The sequence below is a fragment of the Ornithorhynchus anatinus genome, chromosome 2 (assembly GCF_004115215.2).
Source record: "Ornithorhynchus anatinus isolate Pmale09 chromosome 2, mOrnAna1.pri.v4, whole genome shotgun sequence".
NCBI lineage: Eukaryota > Metazoa > Chordata > Mammalia > Monotremata > Ornithorhynchidae > Ornithorhynchus > Ornithorhynchus anatinus.
Window position 1 is genome coordinate 70,978,236 of NC_041729.1, and position 27,393 is coordinate 71,005,628.

General features: G+C 42.2%; 1 protein-coding gene across 3 annotated transcripts in view; it reads left to right on the forward strand.

Moving 5' to 3' along the window:
* The window catches only part of TIAM2 (TIAM Rac1 associated GEF 2), a 155,775-nt gene that overhangs the window by 120,374 nt on the left and 8,008 nt on the right, over positions 1 to 27,393 (forward strand). For all 3 annotated transcript variants that reach the window (XM_003428281.4, XM_029052287.2, XM_007657824.4), the window contains 7 exons: positions 13,167 to 13,346; positions 16,983 to 17,051; positions 17,366 to 17,491; positions 20,954 to 21,062; positions 22,917 to 23,096; positions 24,349 to 24,467; positions 26,037 to 26,145. In XM_003428281.4, coding sequence (XP_003428329.2) covers positions 13,167 to 13,346; positions 16,983 to 17,051; positions 17,366 to 17,491; positions 20,954 to 21,062; positions 22,917 to 23,096; positions 24,349 to 24,467; positions 26,037 to 26,145 — 892 coding nt within the window. The remainder of the gene's footprint in view (positions 1 to 13,166; positions 13,347 to 16,982; positions 17,052 to 17,365; positions 17,492 to 20,953; positions 21,063 to 22,916; positions 23,097 to 24,348; positions 24,468 to 26,036; positions 26,146 to 27,393) is intronic.

Consider the following 27,393-nt stretch of genomic DNA (forward strand, 5'->3'; position numbering starts at 1 on the left):
GTTTTGACTTATAGCATATTGCCTTCCACTTCACTTCACTTCAACTTCCACTTCAACTGCCCAAGCTAGGACTGGTAGGCCTCTGCTTGACTCTCCCTCCCATAGCCAAGGCTGGTAGAGTACTGAAAACTCTCCAGGTGTGATTCCGAGTCGGGTCAACAAATACTACAGATAAGCAGAACAGTTCCTCTTGTCTCTAGGGTGGCTTTTCAAGAGTTTTTCCCCAAAATATGCTTCCTAAGTAACTTGATTATAGTGTATTTTTGCTTGTATAGATTTTTTCATAGCTTGCGATGGTGCTATGAATGTTGCAGGAACACTTGGGAGTCACCCCTAAAGTGGTGATTATCCCCTAAAATGAGATTATGGAGAAGAAACTGGGGATTCCATGATTGAATACCAGTCTGGGTTGTCAACATTTTTTATTCCTTCCATACTATTAATTAGCAGCTTCCATGATATGCTATGATAAGACTACTGCTGGCTCTCATTAAATGACAGATAATTGACAATTTCCAGGCTGAGAGCCAGTAAATTATCTAGGAGAGGGTGCATTAAGTATTATACATGCTCTGTAATCATTATAAAAGGTTGATGATGGTGTCTTTCCTCAGTGAAGAGTTGTTTCTTGGAGTGAGTGCTTCATGGTTACATCCTGCCTGTAATAGACTAAAAATAATAGTGGTTTTTGCTAAGTTTAATCTATGTGATAAACACAGTACTAAACACTTGAGCAGATGTAGGGTGATCATGTTGGAAACAAATCTTTTTTTTTTTAATGGTATTTGTTAATTACTTAGTATGTCGGGCACTATACAAAGTACTGGTGTAGTTACAAGCTATTCAGGTTGAACACAGTCCACATCCCACCTGGGGCTCACAGTCTTGATCCCCATTTTACAGATGAGGTAGATGAGGCAAAGAGAAGTTAAGCGACTTGTGCATAGGTGTCAGAGTTGGGATTAAAACCCAGGTCCTACTGACTCCCAGGCCCATGCTCAGTCCACTAGGCCAGGCTCAGAGCCTAAGTTGAAGAGAGAACAGGTATTGAAGTCCCCATTTTACAGATGAGGAAACTGAGGTGCAGTTGCAGTGACTTGCCTATGGTTACACTGCAGGCAATTGGCGAAGCTAGAATTAGAACCCAACTCCTGTGCCCTTTCTACTAGGTCATGCTGCTTCCCCAGCAGATTGGGCTTGCTTAATGTTGAGGGTTCAGTGACTAGAGGAAATGAAACCCCTAGCCCAGCCTTTTGCTGCTTCCAGCCTTGGTCCCTCCCTACTCCTTTGCTCCCTGAATGATGAGTTCTTGAGTTGGGAGGGATAAGTGGCATCGCTAGGTTTCTTGTGAGAAGCATCAAGGCATAGTGGATAGAGCATGGACCTGGGAGTCAGAAGATCTTGGGTTCTAATTCCGCCACATAATAATACTAATAATAATTATGGTATTTAAGTGCTTACTATGTGCCGAGCACTGTTCTAAGTGTATCTAAGGGTAGATACAAGGTAATCAGGTTGTCCCACGGTGGGCTTAAAGTTTTAATCCCCATTTTACAGATGAGGTACTGAGGCACAGAGAAGTTAAGCGGCTTACCCAATTCACACAGACAAATGGCAGAGCCAGGATTAGAACCCACATCCTCTGACTCCCAAGCCTGTGCTCCTTCCACTAAGCCATGGTGCTTTCCCATGTCTGCTGTGTGACCTTGGGGAAGCCACTTCACTTCTCTGTGCCTCAGTTACCTCATCTGTAAAATAGGGATTGAGATTGTGAGCTCTATGTGGGACAGGGACTGTGCAATTTGCTTGTATCCACTCCAGAGCTTAGTACAGTACGTGGCACATAGTGCATGCTTAACAAATACTGCAATTATTGTTATTATTAGAAGTGCCAACCTGGATGAAACATATCTCACTACTTGGCCCCAGCTTGTTCCCTGGGAGGCACAATGTAATTTTAATACCGTTAAAACATTATCTGCTTGAGCTATAGCATCCTTCATTAATTCAAGATCACATTTTTTTTAATGATTTTTATTAAGCACTTTCTATGTGCCAGGGACTGTTCTAAGTGCTGGGGTAGATACAAGCTAATCACATACGACACAGTTTATGTCTCACATGGGGCTCAGAGCCTTCATCCCTATTTTACAGATGAGGAAATTGAAGCCCAAAGAAGTGAAATGATTTGCTCAAGGTCATGCAGCAGATAAGTGGCAGAGCTGGAATTGGAAACCATGTCCTTCTTACAGTAGAGGCTTCCCTACTCATTCGCACACCCGTGCCCCACTAGAAGACACTTGGCAGGAAAGAGAGAGTGTGAATGGCACTGTGAGAGCCACAAGCACTAAAATCAATTCCTTTGGGAAGGTTTTGGACGGAAGCTCATTTCATTCAATAGTATTTATTGAGCTCTTATTGTGTGCAAAGCACTGTATAAGTACTTATAACATTTTTCATTCTCGATGTGATATTCCATCAAGGAAAGGAAAGAAGTCACAGTATGCAGCTCTACTTTCCTAAATTCCTGGAAGGTTTCCACAATTTTTTTTAATGGTATTTGGGGTTCTAATCCCAGTTCAGCCACTTGTCTACTGTGTGACCTTGGGAAAGTCACTTAACTTCCCTGTGCTTCAGTTATCTCATCTGTAAAATGGGAATTAAGACTGTGAGCCCCACATGGGACAACCTGACTACCTTGACCAACCCCAGTGCTTAGAACAGTGCTTGGAACATAGGAAGCGCTTAACAAATACCGTAATTATTGTTATTATTAAGCATTTTCTATGTGCCAAGCATGATACTAAGCACTTGGGTAGATACAAGCTAATCAGATTGGCCACAGTGTCCCACATGGGGTTCACATTCTTAATTCCCATTTTATAGATGCAGTAACTGAGGTACGAAGAAGTGAAGTGACTTGCCCAAGGTCACACACAGCAGACAAGTGGCAGAGCTGGAATTAGACCCCAGGTCATTCTGATTCCCAGGCCCATACTCTGTCCACTAGGTTGTGCTTCTTCTTTGCTTGGGAAAGAGCAGATCATCAAGAGTCAGGAGATCTAGGTTCTCTGCTGAGTGATCTATCCATTAAGCTACACTGCTTCTCTACTTCAAGTCAACTTCTTTGACTTAAACTATTGTTAAACTATTTAAACTAAAAAAAAATATCAAGCAATCAGTGGTATTTTAGTGCTCACCATGTGCAGAGATGTGTTAACTGCTTGGAAAAGCACAATGCAATTGAAGTGGTAGAGATGATCCCTGTCCAGTCTCCAGGGGAAGACTGACATTAAAATGAATTACAGATAGGGAAAATAATAGAGTATAGGAGTATGTACTTATGTACTGTGGGGCTAGAATAAATATCAAAGCTCCTGATGGGCAGGGAACATGTCTACCAACTCTATTGTATTGTACTCTCTTCTTCAATCCCCTCGCCCTTTTCAGCTCTCTTTGACCTTCCCTTTATTCCCTGCAGTAACTCAAGATAAAATTTCTCCCCTCCCCTCTAAAGGTACCCCCACATCTGTGCTTGATGGGCAGGGAACATGTCTACCAACTCTATTGTATTGTACTCTCTTCTTTAATCCCCTTGCCCTTTTCAACCCGCTTCGACCTTCCCTATAGTCCCTGCAGTAACTCAAGATGAAATTTCTCACCTCCCCTCTAAATGTACCCCCACATCTGTGCTTCTGACCCTATCCCTTCATACCTTTTTTAAGCACATGCCCCCTCCCTCCCTCCTTGATTTTCATCTTCAATTCTTCACTTTTTCACTTTCCAATGGCTTCTTCCCCCACTGTTTTCAAATATGCTTATGTATACCCTATCCTAAAAAAAACAACAAAAAAACTCTCTTGACCCTATGGCTCCCTCCAGTTATCGCCCTATGTCCCTCCTACCCTTTCTCACCAAACTTCTTGAGAGAGTTTACACCCTCTCTCTCCACTTCCTTTCCTCCAGTTATCTCCTAGATCCCCTCCAATTTGGTTTCCACCCCCTTCACTCCACAGAAACAGCCCTCACTAAGTTAGCCAATGACCTTTTTGCCAATTTTGACAGCCTTTATGTCATCCTAATCCTTCTATACCTCCCCACTGCCTTTGACACTGTAGATTACCCCTTTCTCCTTGAAACTTTATCCTTGGACTCACTAACACTCTCCTCTTTTGGTTCTCCTCCTATCTCTCTGACCTCTCCTTTTCAGTCTCTTTTGTGGGCTCTTGCTTTGCCTCCCACTCTCTGATAGTAGGAGTCTCTCAAGGGTCAGTCTCTGTCCCCTTATATTCTCCCTCTATACCCACATCCTTGGAGAACTAATTTGCTCCCGCAGCTTCAATTACCATCTCTAAGCAGATGATTCCCAAATCTACCCCTCCATCCCTAAGGTCTCTCCTTCCCTGCAATCTTGCATTTTCTCCTTGCTTCAAGACATTTACTTGGATGTCCCACTGTTACCTCAAATTAAACAGAACTCCTTATCTTCCCACCCAAACCTTATCTTCCCCCTGTCTTTCCCATCACTGAAGACACCAATATCTCCCATATCTCACAAGCCCATAACTTTGGCATTATCCTCAACTCATCTCTCTCATTCCACCCATATATTCAGTTTACCAAATCCTGGCAGTTCTACCTTCACAACATTGCTAAAATCCAATTTGTCCACTCCATCCAAACAGTTACCATGCTGATCCAAACATTTATCTTATCTCCCTTGACTACTGCATCTGCCTCCTTGCTGACCTCCCGGCCTCCTCTCTCTCCCTACTCCAATCTGTACATCACTCTACTTCATGGATCATTTATCAACAAAAATGTTCAGCCCCTCCTCAAGAACCACTGATTGCCCATCCACCTCTGCATCAATCAGAAACTCCTTACCATTAGCTTTAAAGCCCTCAATCATTTCACCCCATCCTACCTCATTTTACTAATCTCCTACTACAGCCCAGTCTGCATACAGTGCTCCTCTAGTGCCAGCTCACTCACTGTGTCCTGATCTCATTTATCTCTCCACCGACCCCTTTCCCAAGTCCTCTCCCTAGCTTGGAACTCCCTCTCTTCCATGTACAAAGACCACCACTCTGTCCACCTTCAAAACATTATTAAGGTCACATCTCCAAGAGGATTTCCCTGATTAAGCCCCATTTTCCCTGGCTTGCTCTCTTTTCTGCAATGTCTATGCACTTTGATCTGTGATCTTTAGACATTTGATAAGCGCCCCACCCCCAATCCCACAGCACTTATGTACATATCTTTACATAATATAAATGACTTATTTATTCATATTAATGTCTGTCTCCCCCTCTAGACTGTAAGCTCCTTATGGGCAGGGATCGTGAATGCTAATTTTGTTGTATTGTACTCTCCTAAGGACTTAGTACAGTATGCCACACATAGTAAGCACTCAATAAATGTAATTGATACTCTCCCAAGTGCTGTGTACAATGCTCTGCACACAGTAAGTGTGCTTGGATATGTGTGGTAGTTTAGATGAAGAGGAAAGGGTGAATTGTAGACAGGTTGTGAAGGTTGAACTGATAGGTTTTGGTGAGATGGACTGTGTGGGTTGAATGAGAGAGGTGAGTCAGAATTTTGGGGAAAGAAATACCTGGTAGAATTTTCTGTTGGTCTTGTCTTTGAGGGACAGATAGGAAAAGTGTTTTTTGTGTAACAATTTTCTTTTAAAAAGGATTTTTCAGAATCCTTTTTACTGACTCAGTTGCAGTGTTTCCTAAATAGTGGTGTTTAAGTTCACTATAGGCAGTGAGGAAAATCAGTTCCTGGTAGAATTTGCCCTTTATGCCCTAGGAAAAAAATAAAAATCTGATATTTTAAACTTTTTAACAACAGTCAGCAACCTGGATATATTCTTTCCTCTTTAATTAGTGTGCTTCACTTCCCAGCAAGCGATTCAAATGGAAAGACACTACTTGCAGGTGCATTCATCATAGGCTATTTTGGGACTCCTCCAGTTCCAAGTTTATTTTGTTTCTTATTTAACCTTCTAAACTAAGGTTTCTTGGGCAAGAAATGTTCTCTGTGGTGGTAGAAATGTTATTCTAGCAAGGAGATTGTCCCCTGCCAGATGTCTGAAGTGCTAAACTGAGAGCAAACTTGTAAATAAACTACCACAGGCAGAGGCAGTAACACTGTTTAACATCCAGCAGGGGTAAAGACTCTTATTAAGCCTTAATATGTCAAAGACTGGCCAAGAAATTATCGCTCTGAGGTGTGTGCTTCTCCGTGGGTTTTAAACCATCCAGGGAATTTGAAAAGCCTCAGATAGTAAATATTAAAGTTATTTTCAATCAATATAAAAAGATTCTGCCTCCATTTTTCAAAAAGCTGTCACATAGATTCTAGAAAACAAAGGGGCACACCAGGGTCAGAATGCTGTTAGAAAAAGAAAATAATCCTATTTGAGTCTCAGAAGAGGTTGAGGAGAAGAATTTGATACCCCTTAGTGTAATGTATGTTCCCTCAGACTATTCATTCTGCCACCACAAACATTGAATGACTTCGTGAGCTTCCTGCAAATGGAGGGATTCAAAGCCTCCTAAATAAGAAAATTGGATCAATCTTCACCAATGTGTTTGAAGAAGGAAAACGCAAAACATGTCTGGAATTTCCAGAACTGCCTTTAGGGAAGTTGGCATATTGATGGAATCCCAGAAGCAGGGACTGTGTCTTTGGTCATGGTGTAGTGGTTAGAGCATGGGCCTGGGAGTTAAAAGGCCCTGGGTTCTAATTCCAGCTTCACCACTTGTCTTGGGTTCTAATTCCAGCTTCACCACTTGTCTTGACTTCACCACTTATAATAATAATCATTATTATTATTATTACACATCTGTTCTGTAGTGCCATTCTGCCTGTCTGTATGTATATGTGTTAATGAGTGAGATTGCTCTATAAATTCTAAAAGGTAAGTGAATTAATCCTACATGAAAACCCTGCAGAACTTTGGGGGACATATACCACCTTGTATTAATAGCAGCCATGGTTAAGTGTGTGTAGCCAGCCCTTAGTGACCTGCTAAATAGCCCGAAATGCCTTTTAGTGGGATTGCGTGTTGCTGCTATGGTCGAAAAGGATTATGCCATGGGGAGGCAAGTTGCCTGATTTCACACTTCTGAGGTCCTCCTGGGGAATATGATGAGCCCATGAAATAGCTCCTTTTATGGGAATCCAAAGAACCTAAGAAAGGGTTTCCACCATGTTACACGTACAGTTGGACACTGTGATTGTTCACACTCCAATTAGACCTTCTTGGATGAGACCACATTATCCCCAGAAAGGAGTTTGTTTTTGCCGAACCCTGAAAGCAATTTTATTTCTGTTTAACTAGGATGAGCAGTTTGACTTTTTATTAAACATTTACGTGTGAGATATTAGTTTCAGACAGTAGAGAAATCCAAGATCCCCTGTTATTTTGGCAAACCTAAAAGCCTGAGACCCTAATATCTTTTTAACATTTCCTCTGTCTTTACTGTGCACTCCCAAACCTTAGTGTGTTTGTAACTGTGCTCATGAAAGGTCTGATTCTACCACTGAACATCTGTTTTTCACTTGTAAGTGGAAAAAATAAAAATAAAAACCTGTTTAAGGGAAAGTAAGGGTAGAGGAAATAACTGTATTTTCAGATCAGGAAACAAGTCCTGTCTCTTCCAGACCAGCCCTGAGCCTGCCCACGTCACCTCAGTGAGTGAAGAGTGAACCGAGGAGTCCCCAGCTGGAGAGGGAAGACCCAATTTTCACTGCCACAGCTTCTGGGGGGCGGTTCCCCAGCAGGGCCTCAACCCTAGCTCTCTGATGAAAGTGGGCAATTTCCAAACAGGGCTGAAAAGAATTTAGAGGTTCCAAGTCAAGTCTTTCTGACTTAGGGGTCTTAGCTCTTGGAAGCTCATGGACCACTCCAAAGTCCCACTGCCTTTGGCCCCTGCTCTCCAGATGAAAAGCTGGCAGCCAGCCGTGAGCAGAAACCTAAACTCAAAGGGAAGAGACTACAGGGAATGGCTTCTCATTCCCCAGTCCTAATTTCTGCCCCCATGCCATATTACTCTCCCAGTCAATCACATTTATAGAACACTTACTGTATGTAGAACATGGCCTAGTGGATAGAGCACAGGCCTAGGAATCAGAAGGAACTGGGTTCTAAACCTGGCTTCACCACTTGTCTGCTATGTGACCTTGGGCAAATCACTTCACTTCTCTGTGCCTCAGTTACCTCGCCTGTAAAATGGGGAATGAGACTGTGGGCCTCACATGGGACTGGAACTGTGTCCAATCCAATTTACTTGTATCCACCCCAATGCTTAGTATAGTACCCAGCACATAGTAAGCACTGAACAAATGCCATCATTATTATTATTACTAAGTACTTGGGAGAGTGCAATTTAAAAGAGTTGGTAGGTGTGTTCCTTAGATGAGAAGCAGTGTGGCTTAGTGGATAGAGCACGAGCCTGGGAGTCAAAAGGACCTGTGTTCTAATCCCAGCTCTACCACTTGTCTGCTGTGTGACCTTGGGCAAGTCATTTAACTTCTCTATGGCTCAGTTTCCTCATCTGTAAAGAGGGGATTATGGCTGTGATCCCCATGTGGGACATGGATTGTATCCAACCTAATTAGCTGCATCTCTCCCAGCCCTTAATACAGTGCCTGGCACACAGTAAGCGCTTAACAAATACCATTAAAAAAAGAAGTGTCCAGTACAGTGCACTGCACAAAGTGCTCAATAAATGCCACTGATTGTTTAATAGATTGAAATGAGAGTTTAGGGCTCATGTTGATACTCCAGCTCCCCTTCACTGGTGGGAATTTCCTGCCCTTTTATGCCCTCCCTCTTACCACAGACTGATGAGAAACACCTCCTGCCCCTTGCCACCCTCTTGGGGGACCTACAGGGTGGAAGTTAAGGGTCCTGCCATGACCCAGTTTGGGGCTACAGGTGTAGCACTGGGAATTATCACAGCATGTCCTGAATTGGAGGTGTCAGTGATGGGAGAAGGGAGGAGGGGTGGACTAGGCTCTCCTGAGGGGTACTGACTTCTGCGGGGTGGAGGATGGTCTGGACTGTGTGGAACAGTTTCCCAGGATTCCCTGCAGCTGCCGTAGGCAGGGACCTGAATTTCATCTAAATGGACTTTTGTGACTCTTCCCAAGAAGCAGCAATTTAGGCACTCTTGGAATAATTTAGCTTTGATTCAATATGCTTTGTCAGGTAAATGTTCTGCGGTTACTTTTTTATGGTATTTGTTAAGTGCTTACTATATGCCAGGCACTGTACTAAGCACTGGGGTAGATACAAGATAATCAGATTGTAAATAGTCCGTGTCCCACTTGGGTTTTAACAGTCTTAATCCCCATTTTTACAGATGAGGCAATTGAGGAACAGGGAAGTGAAGTGATTTGCTCAGAGTCACGCAGCAAATTATTGACAGAACCAGGATTAGAACCCAGGTCCTTCTGACTCCCAGACCTATGTTCTACCCAGTAGGCCACACTTCTTTCTCTGCCCCGGATAACTTCTTATGCCACCAATTGCAGCTTTCCAAGTGGGTCCTGAAGGCAGCGTAGGTTAAAGTCATGGCTGAATCATCAGCCCCTAAAAAAGCCTGTTTGATGGGAATTTCTCAGGTAACAGCAACTCTGTTAATTAATCTAAACCTAAAAGGGTCTTAAAATGCAAGTCTATAAGGACATGATACCTTAGTTTAAAACCACTATTTTAGCACTGTAATATGTGTGATTTTTGACTTAGCTCAGAAAGATAAAGCTGTACTCTCACCAGATGCCACTTTGCATTTTGTCAAATCCCACTTTATAGTGTATATGTGAGGCTTAATTTAGATTCTGCAGTGCTAGGATCTGTCACTGCGAAGGTCTATGAGAACAATTTGCTTTAAAGAGCATGTGATATAAAATCCTTTAGTTACTCATCTGAGAATTAGAAAAATGTTTGGAGGGTGATATTGAAAGTATATCAACTATCCAATCCTTAGATAAGTCAGATGCTTAGTTTTATTCACTGTTGTCTAAGGATTACTAATGGAATCACATTTTTGTGTGGTGAATATACGTTCAATTTTTACATTTTAAGAATGTTGCAGTCCATCTCTTCAATTCCAGAATGGAAGGACTAACTAAAGAGATTTGGAAAAAAAATGCTTCAGCTTTGAAAGGTGATAAAATCATACGAGGGCATCCTATCAAGAAATGCACATAGTACTTTGTAGTTGCATACTGTGTTACAGTTTATTTTGATGTTTTCTAAGGAGCTCACTGTCAAATTCATTGATAAATCTTATGTTTATATTAGAATTTCTTTAGACATTTTAATATTCCAGGCTACTCCTACAGCCTATTTTCCTATTTGTGCCTATCTCTGACCTGCTGCATAGTCATTCTTGGGCTGAGTTCAGGGAGGATGAAATGCAAGTATGGACTGTGTACATTCCAAGCACTTAGTACAGTGTTCTGCACATAGTAAGTGCTCAATAAATATTATTGAATGAGTGAAATATGTAAGGGAAGGAAAGAGGATGAAAGGGAGTAAGTAAAGGCCATAGCCACATACCACCCAAACTGGGAACATGCTTATTTGTTATTTATTGAATCATTCATGTTTATTCTGTCCAGTCTATATCATGCACATATGTCTAAATTGTTTTCTGTCTATATTGTAAGATCCTTGAGGGCAGCTCCTCGTTTTCATCTAAATTCCTTGAAGAGAGATCCTTTTTTAATCTATATTGTGCAAATTGCCCAAAGGGCACAAAATGATTACTGGGGTTTCTGGTAGGTACTTGGCTTGTGTTAGTAAATTTTAAAAGTTGAGATTCCATTTCATTTTAGGGTCATATATCCCTAAATTGCATAATTCAAATGAGAGGATTTGAATTCCCTAAGAATTAGTGTACCACTACCAGTTAGCATATAGTGTACACAAGTAAAGGTTATATGTTGCTGAGTTGCTGGCATTGGCTATCTTCAGTGCCTGGAACGGCTTTTCATTGTTCCCGTCGGCTCTGCTCGTCTCTCCTGATTCTTGCTTCTTAGGATCATTTGCCTGCCGTCGGTGACTCTGCCAGCACTCCCCCACTATGGGGCCCCTTTTGACGTTAGCCTCCATTGATCTTTAAAATGCTTGTTCGGTGTTCATTTGGCTAATTTTCTTCTCTGATGATTCATTCAGGATGGTGATTTTTCTGACAGGCATCACTGAGGCAATTTGCTTTAAAAAAAGTAATGCTTTTGTTTCCAATTAAACCATAAAACAATCGGTCCTTTCCGCAAAGCAGGAGAACACAGAGACTTATTTAATTTCAGCCCTATCCAATTCTGCTATAAGGTTTAGAACAAAATAATAATTGAACAGGCTTTGAGGAATTTTTAAAGTAAATTACTTTTTGTTCTGTTTGTATTATTGGCATTCAGATAGCTTTTACTTGGTCAGTGTTCTGATTTCTGCACAAAAATGATTTCCTAGCACCAAGAGGAAGTCTTTTTTAGAGAATGAGCAACAGAAGAAATAATCTCTCAATATGTCCCTGTCAGGTTTCTTTACATAATTATTTCTCTTTGTAGACAATGGATTGGTCAACTAACAAGGCAGTCCTAATACTCAAATTTAGGTCATTTGTATCATGTAAAGAGATTGGAGACAAAAGAGATGGTATAACTTTTTAATTGGGTGAAATTAATTCATTCATTCAGTCTTTTTTTTGAGTGCTTACTGTGTGCAGAGCACTGTACTGAGCACTTGAAATGTACAGTTCATCAATAGAGACAGCCCCTGCCCACACCGGGCTTGCAGTCTAGAAGGTGGGGGACAGACATCCAAACAAGTACACAGGCATCAATATATAAAAAAATAGAATTATAGATATATACACATCAAAATAAGTAAACAGGAACAGGCATTAATATAAATAAATAGAATTATAGATGTTACATATATACACAAGTCAAATTTATACACAGGTCAAATTTATGAGGTGAGGAGTTTGTGGAACAAATATTTAGGAGGTGCTGGGGTTGTGACATAATCGTCACCTGTTTCTTCCACCCCATAAATGAATTACAAGTGCTGTGTGTACAACAGTGTCTTCACCAGAGACAGTTTCAGCCATGTTCTGCCCAAGGAAGGGAAAAAGTCCCTCCTCCCTTCCTCTTAGTATGACATCACCATGCTTTGCTGTGAGCCTCTGTAGTATAATGGAGAAGTTGTTTGGCCTAGTGGAAAGAGCATGGGCCTGGGAGTCAGAGGACGTGGCTTCTAATGCTGGCTCGGTCGATTGCTTGCTGTGCGACCTTGGACAAGTCACTTAACTTCTCTGTGCCTCAATTTCCTCAATTGTAAAATGGGGATTCAATACTTGCTCTCCCTCTTACTTGGTCTGTGATCCAGGGATTGTCCTGCCCGATTAACTTGTACCTACTCCAGTGCTTAGAACAGTGCTCAACACATAGTAATTGCTCAACAAATATCATAAGAATCCAAGTTATTATAATGATTAAAATAAGACATATCAAGATATGAAGGTGCTTAGGAAGCATGATCCCCACCTTCAATTGGCCCTTACTTCTCCAGCCTGAAAAAATGGCAGCATGCAGTTTCAACTGTCACAAAGTTAGGAAAGCTTTGGCTTCCTTTGTGACTGTTGGACTCTGACTGCAAGAGACACAAAACCCTGCTCTTCTAGCCACAGTGTGCCATCCCTATGGTTGTAGAGATTGTCATCCCTGCCTTTTGTATCATTTGTGTTTTTATCATTTCATCTCATTTGTACCTATTGCCCTCTTCTTCCCGCTCACCTCCACTCCTTTTTGTCTTAAATTATGAACCCAGGACTGTGAGTAATTGCCATTTGTATATCTCTCCCAGCACCTAGTGTTGTGCTCGCTGCGCAGTAAGCTTTTAGTAAATGCCAATTCTTTTACTCTAAATGCATATAAAGAGAAGAATGTTTTTATTATGCATAACTGGTACAAGTGATGTCAGTTACTTAAGGTGAATTTGCGCCCACACAGTGCCATTCTCTGTCTTGAGAAGGTGATTCAAAAAATGCTACATGCACTTTCTTTGGCCTATGATGGAAAATGAGGATACAGTCAGAGAGACCGATCCTTAACAATACCATCTTCCTTTTATCCCCCAGAGTGGTGACCAGATAACTTCGCTTTGTAGAACTTTTATTGAAGCTCAGCCAAACAACATGGAAGGACAAAAGGCCACTCAGGGCCCACCGCCGAGGCCACTGGCCCACCATTTGTCAGACGCGGATCGCCTGAGGAAGGTGATCCAAGAGCTCATGGACACGGAGAAGTCCTACGTCAAGGTAGTAGAGAACAGCACCCCCTGACTCCACCTTTGTATAGCTATTGCTTTCCTCACCTCTCTGCTGTTTGCATATATTTCTACACTCCCCTCTCCTCCTCCGACTCTTGCACCATGCTCCTAGACAGCAGGGAAAGATTTGCTGCTTGAGACAGCAGGGATTAAGAGAGTAGGGGGTGAGGAGAGAGTGCAGGAAAAAAAAATTACATTTGTGGCTCTCATGGTTTCCAAGGCAGCTTTCACCATGGAAACAGATGTACTGGTTTTCCCCTCTTGAAACTACAACCTGAAGAAAGATTCCAGATGTTAGCTGAAGATCATTTTAGTGGATGGAGCTTTAGAGAACCTTGTTGAATGCAAAGATTTACTGATGTTCACTGGGCAGATTTGAGGTAGTCACCTTGTCAACCAATTGGTGGTATCAATTGTTCTACTAGGTGCAGAGCACTCTACTGGCGGCTTGGGAGAGTTCAACAACAGCACAAGACATACCAACCCTTATTCTGGGATCTGTTGATCTCACGGAAAATAATTGGACCCGTGGGTTGATAATGACATCTCAAGTCTCAAGTTGATGGCTTGAGGTGTGTGTGGGAAATCTTACTAAAGCCAGTAGTAACTTAGGTGTGGGGACACACCCACCCACACACCCAAACCCACCCACCCACCCACACACACACACACCCCCAACAGTTGTGGGATTATTGGGTCCCTTCCATCTTCAGCCTGCTGAGCAATCAGCTTTCATAGCACCTTGGCCATTACTGTTGTCTCCATCCGTTGGGAAGGATGATGAAGCCACACCCTCTTGCTGACTCCCAGGCATGCACCTCCTCACGAAGGTGTGCTGCCATCTCACAGTAAGACTGTGAGGCCCATGTGGGACAGGGACTGTATCCAACCTGATTACCTTGTATCTACCCCAGCGCTTAGAACAGTGTCTGGCACATAGTAAGTGCTAAACAAATACCATTAACAATAACAACATCTTAGTCTGGGAGCTGCTCTCAGTGTCAACACTGGGAATAGCAACAGCTGTTGTTGTCTTGGAAAAGTCACGGAAACTGCCCTGGTGACCCTTGAGGCTTCAGTCAATTGATCAATCAATGGTATTTATTGAGGGCTTGGGCTTACTATTTGCAGAGCGGTGTACTACGCACTTAATAATAATAATTGTGGTATTTGTTGACTGTGTCAGATGCTGTACTAAGCACTGGAGTGGATTCAAGCAAATTGGGTTGAACACAGTCCCTGTCCCACATGGGACTCACAGTCTTAATCCTCTTTAACAGCTGTGGTAGCTGAGGAACAAAGAAGTGAAGTGAGTTGCCCAAGGTCACACAGCAAACAAGTGGCAGAGCTGAGCTTAGAAACCAGCAGGGATATGTCTGTTTATTTTTTTATCATACTCTCCCAAGCACTTAATACAGGGCTCTGCACACAGTAACCACTCAGTAAATAAGATAGAATGAATAAATGAATAAACCCAGGGCCATCTGACTCCCAGGCCCATGCTCTATCCACTAATAATAATAATAATAAAAATAATAATGTTGGTATTTATTTGTTAAGCACTTACTATATGCAGAGCACTGTTCTAATCGCTGAGGTAGATACAGGGTAATCAGGTTGTCCCACGTGAGGCTCACAGTTAATCCCCATTTTACTGATGAGGTAACTGAAGCGCAGAGAAGTTAAGTGACTTGCCTACAGTCAAACAGCTGACAAGTGGTGGAGCCTGGATTTGAACCCATGACTTCTGATTCCCAAGCCCGGGCTCTTTCCACTGAGCCACGCTGCACTAGGCTATTCAGCTTCTCTGCTTAAAACAGTATAGTGGTTGGTCTCTTTGGAGTTGCCATGGTACCCTATCCTTCAGAGTTGGGAATAGAACTTGTAAGAAGACCAATCAGGGGGGAATAATTTTGGCATTTGTACCATTCAAATTCATTCAGTCATTCAATCATATTAAGTGCTTACTGTGTGGAGAGCACTGTACTAAATGCTTGGGAAAGCACAGTACAACAATAAACAGTGAAGATCCCTGCCCACAAAGAGCTCATAGTCTAGTAAGGGGTCGGCTGACATCAGTACAAATAAACAGACATCAATACAATAAATAAAATGACAGATATATACATAAGAACTATGGGGCTTGGAGGAGGGGGAAGAGCAAAGGGAGAAGGTCAAGGTGATGCAGAAAGGAGTGGGAAATGGTTCTTAAGATAATTTGCTACTATTTCCTTGCTCTTGGTGTTTTCTAATCACCCCAAATTACTTTCAGATGATGAGGGGTTCAGGAAAGTGAAGGATTATTAAAGCAAGAAATTTTCTTGCAATCCATAAATCAGTCTGTCAAGAGTTTTGAGCACCTAATTGTACAAAGTGCTTAGGAGAGGACCCTAGCGTTAGTAGACCCAAACCCTACCCTCCAGGAATTTACAGTCTAGCCAGAGTCAGGAATAGAACCTAAGCTTCTGATTGATTGGCCACAACACTTGCCTGCCTTCCCAGAGCTTGGAGCACTGCAGTACTTGTCATCATCAGTAGCATTTATTGAGGGCTTACTATGTGCACAGCACTGTGCTAAGCTCTTGGGAAAGTAGACCACAATAGAGTTGGCAGACATGCTCCTCAGGAAGGCTGTAAAGAAGAATAGTGAGTTCCTGTGACGACCATGAGGTTGCAGCCCAGGACTGACCAGGCAAGCAGTCAGAAAGAGCGTTGTGTTCCCCACGCTCTGCAAGAAATTCTGCCATTTCTTTTCTCAGGGTACCAAAGAGTTGCAGCAGTTTGCCACAGTTCAGCCATCAAGCTCCCACGTGGCTTAGAGTAAGTCTCCACGAGCAGCATTGATTTGTCCAAGAATGACTGAAGAAGTCCCAGCTCATTTTTCCCTCACCAAATAACAAACTACCTAATTCCTAATGCAGTTTGTGCCCCTCTCGCTAGACCCTGTGGAAATTTTGTGCTGATGTTTAACAGGAGGTTTTTGTGGTTGCTGCTCTAACCCGGGTTTTTGCATGCTTCTTGTGATTCTGAACCTTGGCTCTGCTTCCCCGAGTCACGGTTCAGTAACTTTCCCCACATGCAACCATCCCATCAGAGTACACACAATTCAGAGGGATAGCTGGTGAGATGACAACATTCATCTTTTCCCTAGTTCACCTTGCCTCTAAATTAAAAGGACATATTTTAACCATCTGACACCCCAGATTGTTAAAGTTTGAGGTTCCTTTTCCCCTACTCTTTATTTCCCACGACAGTCAGTAAGACGTGTCACTTGGACCTTGGATCGGGGATTGAATGAAAAAATGGCCTGCTCTGACAGATTATTCTTCCATTGGATGTTTTTCTCTTTCTTCTATGAAATGAAAAAGAAAAAAAAAATCCTTCCTCAGTACTATGTAGTGTTGTCGGTGTCCCTGGGAGGTAGGTGAATACGGTGATCTCTGCACTTCGATGACTACAGATAGAGCAGGACAGTTGCCAGAGTAGGACATTTGCAGCCCTAAAGAGCGAAAGGCATGGGTCTAGGCAAAGCTGGGAGGCAATTCTGCAGCCTCCCAGCTTGCCCTCCCCCTGGGCTGTTCTAGGTTCGTACTAAGAAGCTGTTATGTTTGTGTGTTTTTTTTAGGATCTCAGTTGCCTCTTTGAATTATACTTGGAGCCGCTTCAAAGTGAGACATTCCTTACCCAAGATGAGGTAAGAAATGATCTCTTCTTTCTGGGTGACTCTGTCAGCTGAACTTGAACTGGCCTTCAAGTTAGAGATCTATCCTGAATGATATAAGGTTTACCAACCATGAAAAGCCTCAGGCAAGCCTATACTGATGCTCTACGGGTTGCCTAAACTTACACTTTTAAGGATGTAGAGACTTGAGAAGTCCAAGAGAAGTCTTGGCTTTTTTTTGGAAACTTTTGACAAGTGATATAAAAGATGAAAAACACTTTGACTAGCCAGCAGTAAGCAATCTGGTCGTGTTTAGGAATTCATCTGTGGTGTCTTTTCTCCTTTAGATGGAATCCCTTTTTGGAAGCCTTCCAGAGATGTTGGAGTTTCAGAAGGTGTTTCTGGAGACCCTGGAGGATGGCATCTCATCATCTTCTGATTTCAGCCTACTTGAAACCCCTTCCCAGTTCAGAGTAGGCATTCTGAACTAATGAAAAAGAGTTGAGGGGGCGGGGAGCAGCAGAATTGCTGGTGCTTAAATGTATTTCAACTCTAGATCCTTTTCTTTTTTTAAAGTGTTTAACCTCATTTTCTATAGAAGAGAAACATTCTGTAGGTTTGTTCAATTGTTGTTCTGTGGTGGATGGTGAAAAAGGTTGCAAGGCTTTCCAGAATTCAACTGGCTTTTTGGTGGTTGTCTTGTTGGGAGGTCTGGAAAAACCAGGGTGGGGCAGCCTTGGAAGAGAAGCGGTTTAGAATAGGCATTGAGTAATAATAATAATGATAATAATGGTATTTCTTAAGTGCGTACTACGTTCCAGGCACTGTACTAAGCACTGGGGTGGATTCAAGCAAATTGGGTTGGACCACAGTCCCTGTCCCACATGGGACTCACAGTCTCAATCCCCATTTTACAGATGAGGGAACTGAGGCCCAGAGAAGTAAAGGGAGTTGCCCAAGGTCATACAGCAGACAAGCTGCAGAGCTGGGATTAGAACCCACAACCTTCTGACTCCCAGACCCGTGCTCCATCCACTAGGTCAAAATAGAGGGAGTCCATCACCCTTGCTGCCCTCCCTCTGTGAACCCTTAAGTACAAAGCTACTTTGTATTTTCCCCCAATCATCTTACTGTTCCTTCTTTTTACTTTCTCTTTGTGAGGGAAAAAAACTGTCACAGAAAGCCACTGTGCTAGACACTGGGAGCTAAAAAGATTAGAGACAATCTGTCATGTAGCAGCTGGTGATCTAATAAATTAATGGAAAAACATTCTCCAACTTATGAGTTGATTTTGGAGACTGGCTCCCGTGTTCCCCTTCAGCCCATTATCTTTGACTTAGTATGTAGTACTTAGAAAAACAGCATGGTGTAGTGGATAGAGCACGAGCCTGGGAGTCAGAAGGTCATGGGTTGTCTGCTACTTGTCTGCTGAGTGGCCTTGGCAAGTTACTTGACTTCTCTGTGCCTCAGTTACCTCATCTGTAAAATGAGGATTAAGATGTCCAACCTGATTTCCATGTAACCCACCCTAGCGCTTAGTACAGTGCCAGGCACATAGTAAGCGCTTAATAAATAGCACAGTTAGTAGTAGTAGTACTCTTAAACCCCAAAAGAACATTGATATGGCTTGGAACTCTTCTCGGAGGTAGTCTTTGACAGGATGGGCTTTTAGGCCAACCTAGTATGGCATTTTCTATGTTCACAGGTACCTTCTCTAGTTGAGCCCGGTCATATTGGAGGCCATTCACGTTAATATTGCTTCATGTTTTCATATTCCTCCTTGATCTAAACGGTCTCCCCCTTTTAATCTGATGGATGATTAGCAAGTGAGCGCCAAACAGGATCTGTTCAAAAAGCAAATTCACTACAGTAGTAGGTTGGACATCCCCAACCCATTAGATTTTTTCTTAAGCAAGCTATATTGTGGTGTAACACTTGCCTAGGTGAAAAGAATCAGTGTTGTTGGAGATGCCCGGGCACTTAAGCTGGAAAAAGATGTGAGTGTAGAAGGCCATATCAGGGATTGCCACACTCTTTAGCTACTGAAAATCAGGCACCTTGTTCACAGCCCAACCTGCTATAGCTCTCTAGTGTATGTTTACACAGAAAATGAGGGAGAAGCAGGAAAGATAAAGAAGGAGCTGGTGGAAGGTGCTCAATCTGATCTGGGATTTGGAGAAATAAGAACATTTCTTATAAGAACTGCTTCTGTATTCAGTATCTGTGCAATTGAAGTCTCTTGCTAAACTGTAAGTACATTAAATCATATTTCTTGAGCACTTACTGTTTGCAGAGCACTGTACTAAGCACTTGGGAAAGTACATTGCAACAATAAACACATTGCCTGCCCACAATGAGCTTACAGTCACCTCATGGGCAGGGAACATCCCTACCAACTCTGTTTCATTGTCCTCTCCCAAGAGCTTAGTGCAGTCCTCTGCATGCAGTAGGTATCCAGTAAATACAATTGAATGAATTAACTTACAGTCTAGCAAGAGACTGCCAGTGATCGAAGTGGCTAAGATTTTCCTCTGTTTAGATAACCAGCCAGAGTTCTATTCTGTGAGGGGAGATTAGTCAGCCTGATCAGTCTGGGGTTATAAAGAAGCTTTGCTTTTCAGTCAAAGCACTGTACAACAGAAGCAAATCCCATGTTTTGCCCTCAAAAAGTTTTGACCATCTTATAGGGGATATCGATAGACAAAACATTTTTACCAACAATGGAAGAATGAAGTACACATGGAGCAGTGTGAATATGTTGGGTGAAATGCCTGAATAATGGAAAACATTTTTAAATACATTGGCTATTAATAATTATGGTATTTAAGTTCTTACTATGTGCCAAGCACTGTTCTAATTGCTGGGGTAGATGCAGGGTAATCAGATTGTCCCATGTGGGGCTAACACTTTTAATTCCCCATTTTACAGATGAGGTAACTGAGGCACAGAGAAGTTAAGTGACTTGCCCAAAGTCACACAGCAGACAAGTGGTGGAGCTAGGGTTAGAACCCGGGTCCTCTGACTCCCAAGCCCATGCTCTTTCCACTAATATGCTGAATAGGTATATGTGAATATTCACATATATGTTGAATAGTAGGAGTGTTGAGGGTGGCTGTTGGATTGATGAGACTTTGAATTAATCCAACTTCCAGGAGGAAGAGAGATTTTAGCAGGTGTCCAAGGAGAAATGCCTGTAAAGGTTGCCTATATGCAAGACCAATTTCTGACCCAAGTGACCACTGGTATAATGCTGATGCTGAGCTGTGGCTTGTAATCCAGCAGGCAGCTGCCTCTCTAGTCTTCACTCCCCATGTTAACCAGTTCATTTCAGGATTTCTTTTGCATCTTTCCTTCTCTAGACTGTAAGCTTATTATAGGTAGGGAACCCATCTTCTAATTCTGTTGTATTGTTCTCTCCCAAGTGTTTAGTACAGTGCTGTGCATATAGTAAGTGCTCAATAAATGCGATGGATTGATTGATCTCATGTAACTCCCTAAGTGGTTGGTTGAGGTGGTTGGTACCATTAGTGGCAAAGCACTATACAAAGCAAAGCACTGTAATCACTTGGGAGAGTTCAGTATAACAGTGTAACAGAAATATTCCCTTCCCATAATGAGTTTAATAAAAACCAGGTCCCAAAGTTCCAGAACAACACTCTTCTCACTGCACCAAAAGGAAAGCCACCTTCGAAAAACCAAATAGTTATCTGATATTTGTCAGTCACTTAAACTTCTTGTGTTTGCTGTATTGAGGAATACTCATTGTGGGCAGGGAATGTGTCTGTTGTTGTATTGTACTTTCCCAACTCTGTAGCACAGTAGTTTGTGCATAGTAAGCACTCAGTAAATATGACAGTGAATGAATGAATGAGAGCTGGACAACAGTTTGCTTGCTGGAAGTACAGAAGTCTTAATGTATAAATTTCTATTTTCAGAAATTACTGTTTTCCCTGGGAGGTTCATTCCTTTACTATGCAGACCACTTTAAGCTGTATAGTGGGTTCTGTGCAAATCACAACAAAGTGCAGAAGGTCCTTGAGAGAGGTAAGGGGCTCATTTCTTAACAAAACTATTGCTAATAATAATAATAATAATAAAAGTTGTGGTATTTAAGTGCTTACTTTGTGCCAAGTACTGTTCTAAGCTTTGGGGAAGATTCAAGATGATGTCAGACACAGTGCCTAGCCCACGTGGGGCTCACAGTCTAAGTAAGAGGGAGAATAGCTATTGAATCCCCATTTTGCAGATGACGAAGTGGGGCACAGCGAAGTCTCACAGCAGGAAAGTGTCCCAGTTGGGATCCCAGGTCCTGACTCTCAGGCCTATAGTCTTTCCACAAGACCACACTGCTTCTCCCATATGCTACTAAAATGTTTCTGTACCCATCAAGAGACCAGAGGGACAATTTTTTATTGTGGTTTGGGTCTGGGGCTTGGATGGGGAAATAGCAACGAGACAAAGGGTCAATTTCCCTTTTTCGGTCCATTCAAGGGAAGAAAAGGATGTTGTTTAAAAGCAGAAAAGATCACTTGGCCAGGTAGCTTAGGAGCAGACAGCCATTGGTGATGCTTTGGCAAAGATCAGTTAGGCCAAAACTTGGACCCAGTATTGTCTATGTTATGCCAGCTATTTCCAAAGGAGATCTAGCATTTTCAAGGGCATTTTCCACACTTTCCTTTTTAATTGTTTAAGGAAAAAGGATAGAGCTCTTAAAAATAGCCCCTTGTCCAGGACAAAAATTTATGCCAAGTAAATAGGAAAAAAAATATTTTACTTCATTTTTGTTTTTAGTGAGTGGGTTCTTTCAAGGGCAAGAGAAGACTGGTTAAATACGTGAGGACTGGTATTTTTTTGGGGGGTGGTGGTTTTGCAAGGCTGCTATAGCAAACATTTTTCATTTCTGCTGATCCAAAAAGCAGAAGGAACAACCTTTTGTTTTCATAGATTTTTATCATTATCACATTGTAGGTAATAGATTTTGCCACCTGGTTATCATGATATTTAATGAACACCAGGTACAAACTATTTGAATGCAAACAGCAAGAAGACTTTGAAAATGGAAAGAGTGTATGTGGACATATACCTGGCTGGGCTCTACTCCATCGGTAGAATCATCTTTGAATGGGAAGGATGAATATAAGCTAGGTATATAGATGTAGCCATCCTCTGTGTTCAAAGACAATCTTACTGATAAAGTAATAATAATAATAATTATAGTATTTGTTAAGCACTTACTATGTGCCAAGCACTGTTCTAAGCACTGGGGTAGGTACAAAGGTAATCAGGTTGTCCACGTGGGACTCACAGTCTTAATCCCTATTTTATAGGTGAGGTAACAGGCCCAGAGAAGTTAAGTGACTTGCCAGAGGTCACACAGCAAACAAGTGGCAGAGCCCGGGATTAGAACCCAGGTCCATGCTCTAGCCACTAGGCCATGCTGCTTCTCATACTGCCAGGCCACATGAGAGGCTGATAAACGAACTTGTGGAAAGACTCTTTTGCTCATTTCAGTACGGATTAGCTGAGTTGTTGAGAATTGATCGCCAAGCAGCTATCATATGATGAACCGGAATGAAGCAAAAACTGCACAGACAAAATTTGACATACTGAGGTTCAGTCCCCAGTAGTTTGGTTTAACAGTGAGCCGACCTGAAGTAATATCAGTGGCAGTGGCAACAGATCAGCCAAACAAAGCAGATCAGATTAGGGGCAACATAGGCCAACTGAAGCATTTGATTTTTTGAAAAGGGTGTCTGGGAACACAGGGCAAATGGGAAGCGGATTTAAAAGCAGTGACCCAAGGTACGCTGATTTCGGCTGCCCTCGTCTGGCGGTTTGAAGCTGGCTGAGATGTGACGAAGGGATGTATTCCTAAGAGCTTCTAACTTATTTCCACAGCTAAAACTGATAAAGCTTTTAAGGCATTCCTAGATGCCCGAAACCCTACGAAGCAGCATTCCTCCACGCTGGAGTCATATCTCATCAAGCCCGTCCAGAGGGTGCTTAAGTATCCCCTGCTGCTCAGAGAGCTGGTATCCCTGACAGACAACGAAAGTGAGGAACATTACCACCTCACAGGTAAGTCGCTTTCTATGTGGGTATGGCTTTACGAAGGGAAAGTGTGGCAGTGAGAATGACCTCTTCCCACGCACCCCCCCCCCCCATCTACACTCTTTCTCCACCTTCAGGCTGTCTTATTTTTCTGTTTGTATTCATCACTTATTTTAAAAAGAGCCTGATAATGTGTTGATACCCAGACTCTGCATACCAGGACATGTGTAAGTGCAGATGGAAACAGATGGCTTTAACCAGTGAGTTTTTCCAAGAGCTGGTGGTGGATGTCAATGTGTCTGTGTATCCCAAGCCAGCCAGTCAGGAAAGCTGAATGAGGCTCCATCTTGTGGTAGCCCAGCAGCAAAGTCAGTTGCTGATTTTGCTGTATAAAACGACTGGTGCTTACTGTTCTTGGCCTCCCACATCTCCTTTTCCCATTGCCCAGTGAGAAGTAGCAAAGCAATCGATTCTGTTTCAAAAGAGGAGGAATAGAGCATTGCCTTTATAATGATGGATGTAAGAGAAGTGGGGCATGCTCTTTTAAGAGCTTCAGATGAGCATTATGAGTTAAAATCATTGCAACACCAACTCCTTATTCCTTAGTGTCATCACTGCAAATAAATGAGCAGTAAACCCAGGCTGAAGAGGTTATTTTTCAAAGGTTAGACACATTCAGTGCCAAGAGCGAGAGAGACTGAATAATCAAGATGCATGGAGTATAGGTTCCTTCTACTAAACCTCAAATCTCATCTTTAGACTAATTGTTATAGGTCAGGACTCAGTGCATTCTGCATTCCAGCAACTGAATGGAAGAAAGGATGATTTTTGAACCTTTTCCCCAGGTTGAAATTTTTAAATGACCTCAAACAGTAATGGAAGAGGCCAGGATTTTAATTCTGACTTTACCCCTGACTTGATGTGGAGTCTCTCTGTACTTTGTGTTGGGAAAAGGAGAATTAATGAAAAGGGGATCCCTTCCCTACCTTTCAGGAAACTCGTAACCGATTGTACTGAAAGATGTTTTACTTCCAAAGCAAAGTAGTATCATTGCTGCCAGCAGGTACTCCGTAAAGAAAGGACTTACTAGTAGATTTTGTTTGTTAATTTGTGTCCCTTTTTCTTTTCATCATAAAGATTTTAATAACACTCTCGCAAGTACTATGCTTTTGCAAAAGTCCTGGTCTCTGTCCCCGTGTCATTCAAAGCTGTGGCATTGGGTGAGGTAGGTTTTTTTAAAACAGGGAAACTGAAATAAGGCACATTGTTTACTTTTCAGAAGCATTAAAGGCAATGGAAAAAGTGGCAAGCCATATCAATGAGATGCAGAAGATATATGAAGATTATGGTACTGTGTTTGACCAACTGGTTGCAGAACAGAGTGGCACTGAGAAGGAGGTAAAGCTGCTTAAATCTAGCTCACATCCACTTAATGATATGAAGGGTGCGCATGGTTTCAGTCCTCAGATGATCTCGACATTAATTGTCAAAAGAAACAGTATCATTGTGGAGCAAGTTGCTTTTTCTCTGGAAAAACACACTAAAGCTCCCTCTTTCCTGAAATAACTAATTGTTCTGTTAATTTCCTATGAGTCTCTTTTCCAGAGCTGCTGGTAATCACTTCTGACTCAGTCCATCTTGGAAAGGTTGAACTGAATGGTACTTTCCCCCTGAATAAAAAGCCAAGGTTTCTCAGTGTCATGGCTACGGAGGCTAGAGATAGAGTGGCACAGAAGGCCTTGAGTGCTGGGCATTCTGTATTTAACCCATTGAAATGCTGCTGCAGAATACTGTTCTAAGAATCTGGAAGAATAAAAATAGCCTCCCTGCCCTCAAAGAGTTTTGTTTTGTTTTTAAGTGGTATTTGTTAAGCACTTACTGTGTGCCACGCACTGTACTAAGCACTGGGATAGATACAAGCTAATCAGCTTGGACACAGTTCATGTTCCACATGGGGTACACAGACTGTGAGCTTATTGTGGGTAGGAATTGTGTCTATTTATTGTTGTATTGTACTCTCCCAATCGCTTAGTACAGTGCTCTGCAAACATTTAGCACTCTATAAATGCGATGAATGAATTTTACAGATGAAGTAGCTGAGGCAGAGAGAAATTAAGTAACTTGTTTAAATTCACACAGCAGAAAATTGGCAGAGCTGGAATTGAAACCCAGGTCCTTTTGCCTCCCATGCCCGGACTCTATCCATTGGCCTCACTGCTTCTCAAGTAGTTTACAAGCAATGGCAGGTTCTGTTATTCTTCACCCTATTTCCTTCTTATAAAATCAGTACTTCTCTAGATTTTACATAAAGGGAATAAGGGTGTAGGAGAACAAGTCCCCGCTGAATCAGAGATGAAAATCTGCCATTTCTCAGTCTGCCTCATTATTTTAGCTGCCTGGCCTAATTGTTGTAAGTGATTGCAATAATTAATTAGAGCTCCCAGAATGTCACCTTCAGTTCATTTTTAGGTAACTTCTAAAACCCACTTATTGTCATGAGCCTGTTTTGTGCGTTTGTCAGTTCTTACCAAACCCATTTATTTTATTTTTTTTACATGAAAGAATATTCTAGACAGGATGCCTGACTATATTTGGGACCAAAGCTGGGCCACTTCCTATACAATGCTACCATCAAGCTCAAAAAAGGCAAAGCTCACCTGCCTTCCATTTGGTTCAAATGAAAATGTGGTGTGTGACTTTCCAAGGGCAAGGTAGTCAGCGTGTTCTACCCCAAAGGGAAGAGGGTCTGGTAGAATGCAAGCAGGCTCTCAGAATGCCGTGGTTTCATCAGGCACAGAACCTCTGCCCTTCATTTCATCCTGTAGAGATATAGTCCTATAGGCAAACTGTAGATGGCCGATCCTTGTCCTCTACTTTAAGATCTAAATTCTGTCATCTCCTGTATTTCGGCTCATGTCTTTTTTTTTTCTGGATTGAATTAATTGTAATTTTGTTTTTATAACGCAGGTCACGGAACTTTCAATGGGAGAACTGCTGATGCACTCGACAGTGTCCTGGTTGAATCCTTTCTTATCCCTGGGAAAGGCAAGAAAGGACCTTGAACTTACAATATTTGGTTAGTATTCTCTTCAAGGGAAGAAATTTCTCATTTAATGGTCAACAGACCATACGTAAGTAAGCTGTGGTAGCTGCTCATGTGAGTTTGGAGAGTATCCTGTAAGAAAGGACTGGATGACTATGTTGTTAGCTCTGGTATTTACTCTCCTCAAACCACTCAGACACGGTTCCACAAATGCCAGTCTGTCCATGACCTTCAGCTTCTATTTGGGTTCCAGTTTAGAGACTTGATTTAGTAGCCACAAGGGCAGTGACTGAACAAATGTTGGCAAGCTTAACCATTCATTTACGCATCATCTTCCTCAGTCATTCACTAGTAAAGATTATGGCTGTCTTGAGGCAGGGTGCTGGAAGAAAGTGGAATAGCTAATCTGCATTTAGGTGATCACTTTTGAGACCCATAATGATATTTTGGTCTCAACCGTCAGAGAATAGCAATGAAGAAAGTCAGGAGATGCTCCTCTTTGGCACACACCTTGGGGATTACTAGCTGAGCTTGGGGATTACTAGCTGAGGTCCACTTAACTCACTCCACTTTGAACAGAGCAGAAGGTAAAAAGTTCCGAATCACTAAGATCAGCATAAATGTGGGACTCCCTTGCAAATATAGATTTGATAAGAAAGAAGGCCTTTTAGTCATGTCCCTGCTGTGTGATCTTCAACAAGTCACTTAACTTCTCTCTGCTGTAGTTACCCCATCTATAGAATGGGGATTAAATACCTGTTCTCCTTCCTACTTAGATTGTGGGGGATAGGGACTGTGTCTGACCTGATTATTTTGTATCTTCCCTTGTGCTTACAAACAGTGCTTGACACAGAGTAAGCACTTAACAAATGCTAGTTATTACTGTAAGCCTGATTTAAATAGGCTGAACTTATAGTGGAATCCAATTATCTGAAGTAGTCAATCTTCCCATGATGCATGTTTTGGACAGTATGAGATGCTGGAAAAAAGGGTTGTTGGCATTGCCTCATCTAAGGGGGCCTATCCCTGAGATGAGAGTTTTCTTAAAAGGCCTGGGGTACATCAATCAATCAATGGTATTTATTGAGCTTAATACAGTGCTTGGTACATAGTAAGAACCTAAAGTACCACAGTTATTAGTAGCAGTAGAACTGGGAGTTAGGAGCCGTGGTGGATTCTAGTTCTGGTTCTGTCACTTCCCTGCTATGACACTGGGCAAGTCACTTAACATTTCTGGGCCTTAGTTTCTTCAGCTGTTGAATGGGGATAAAATCCCTGATC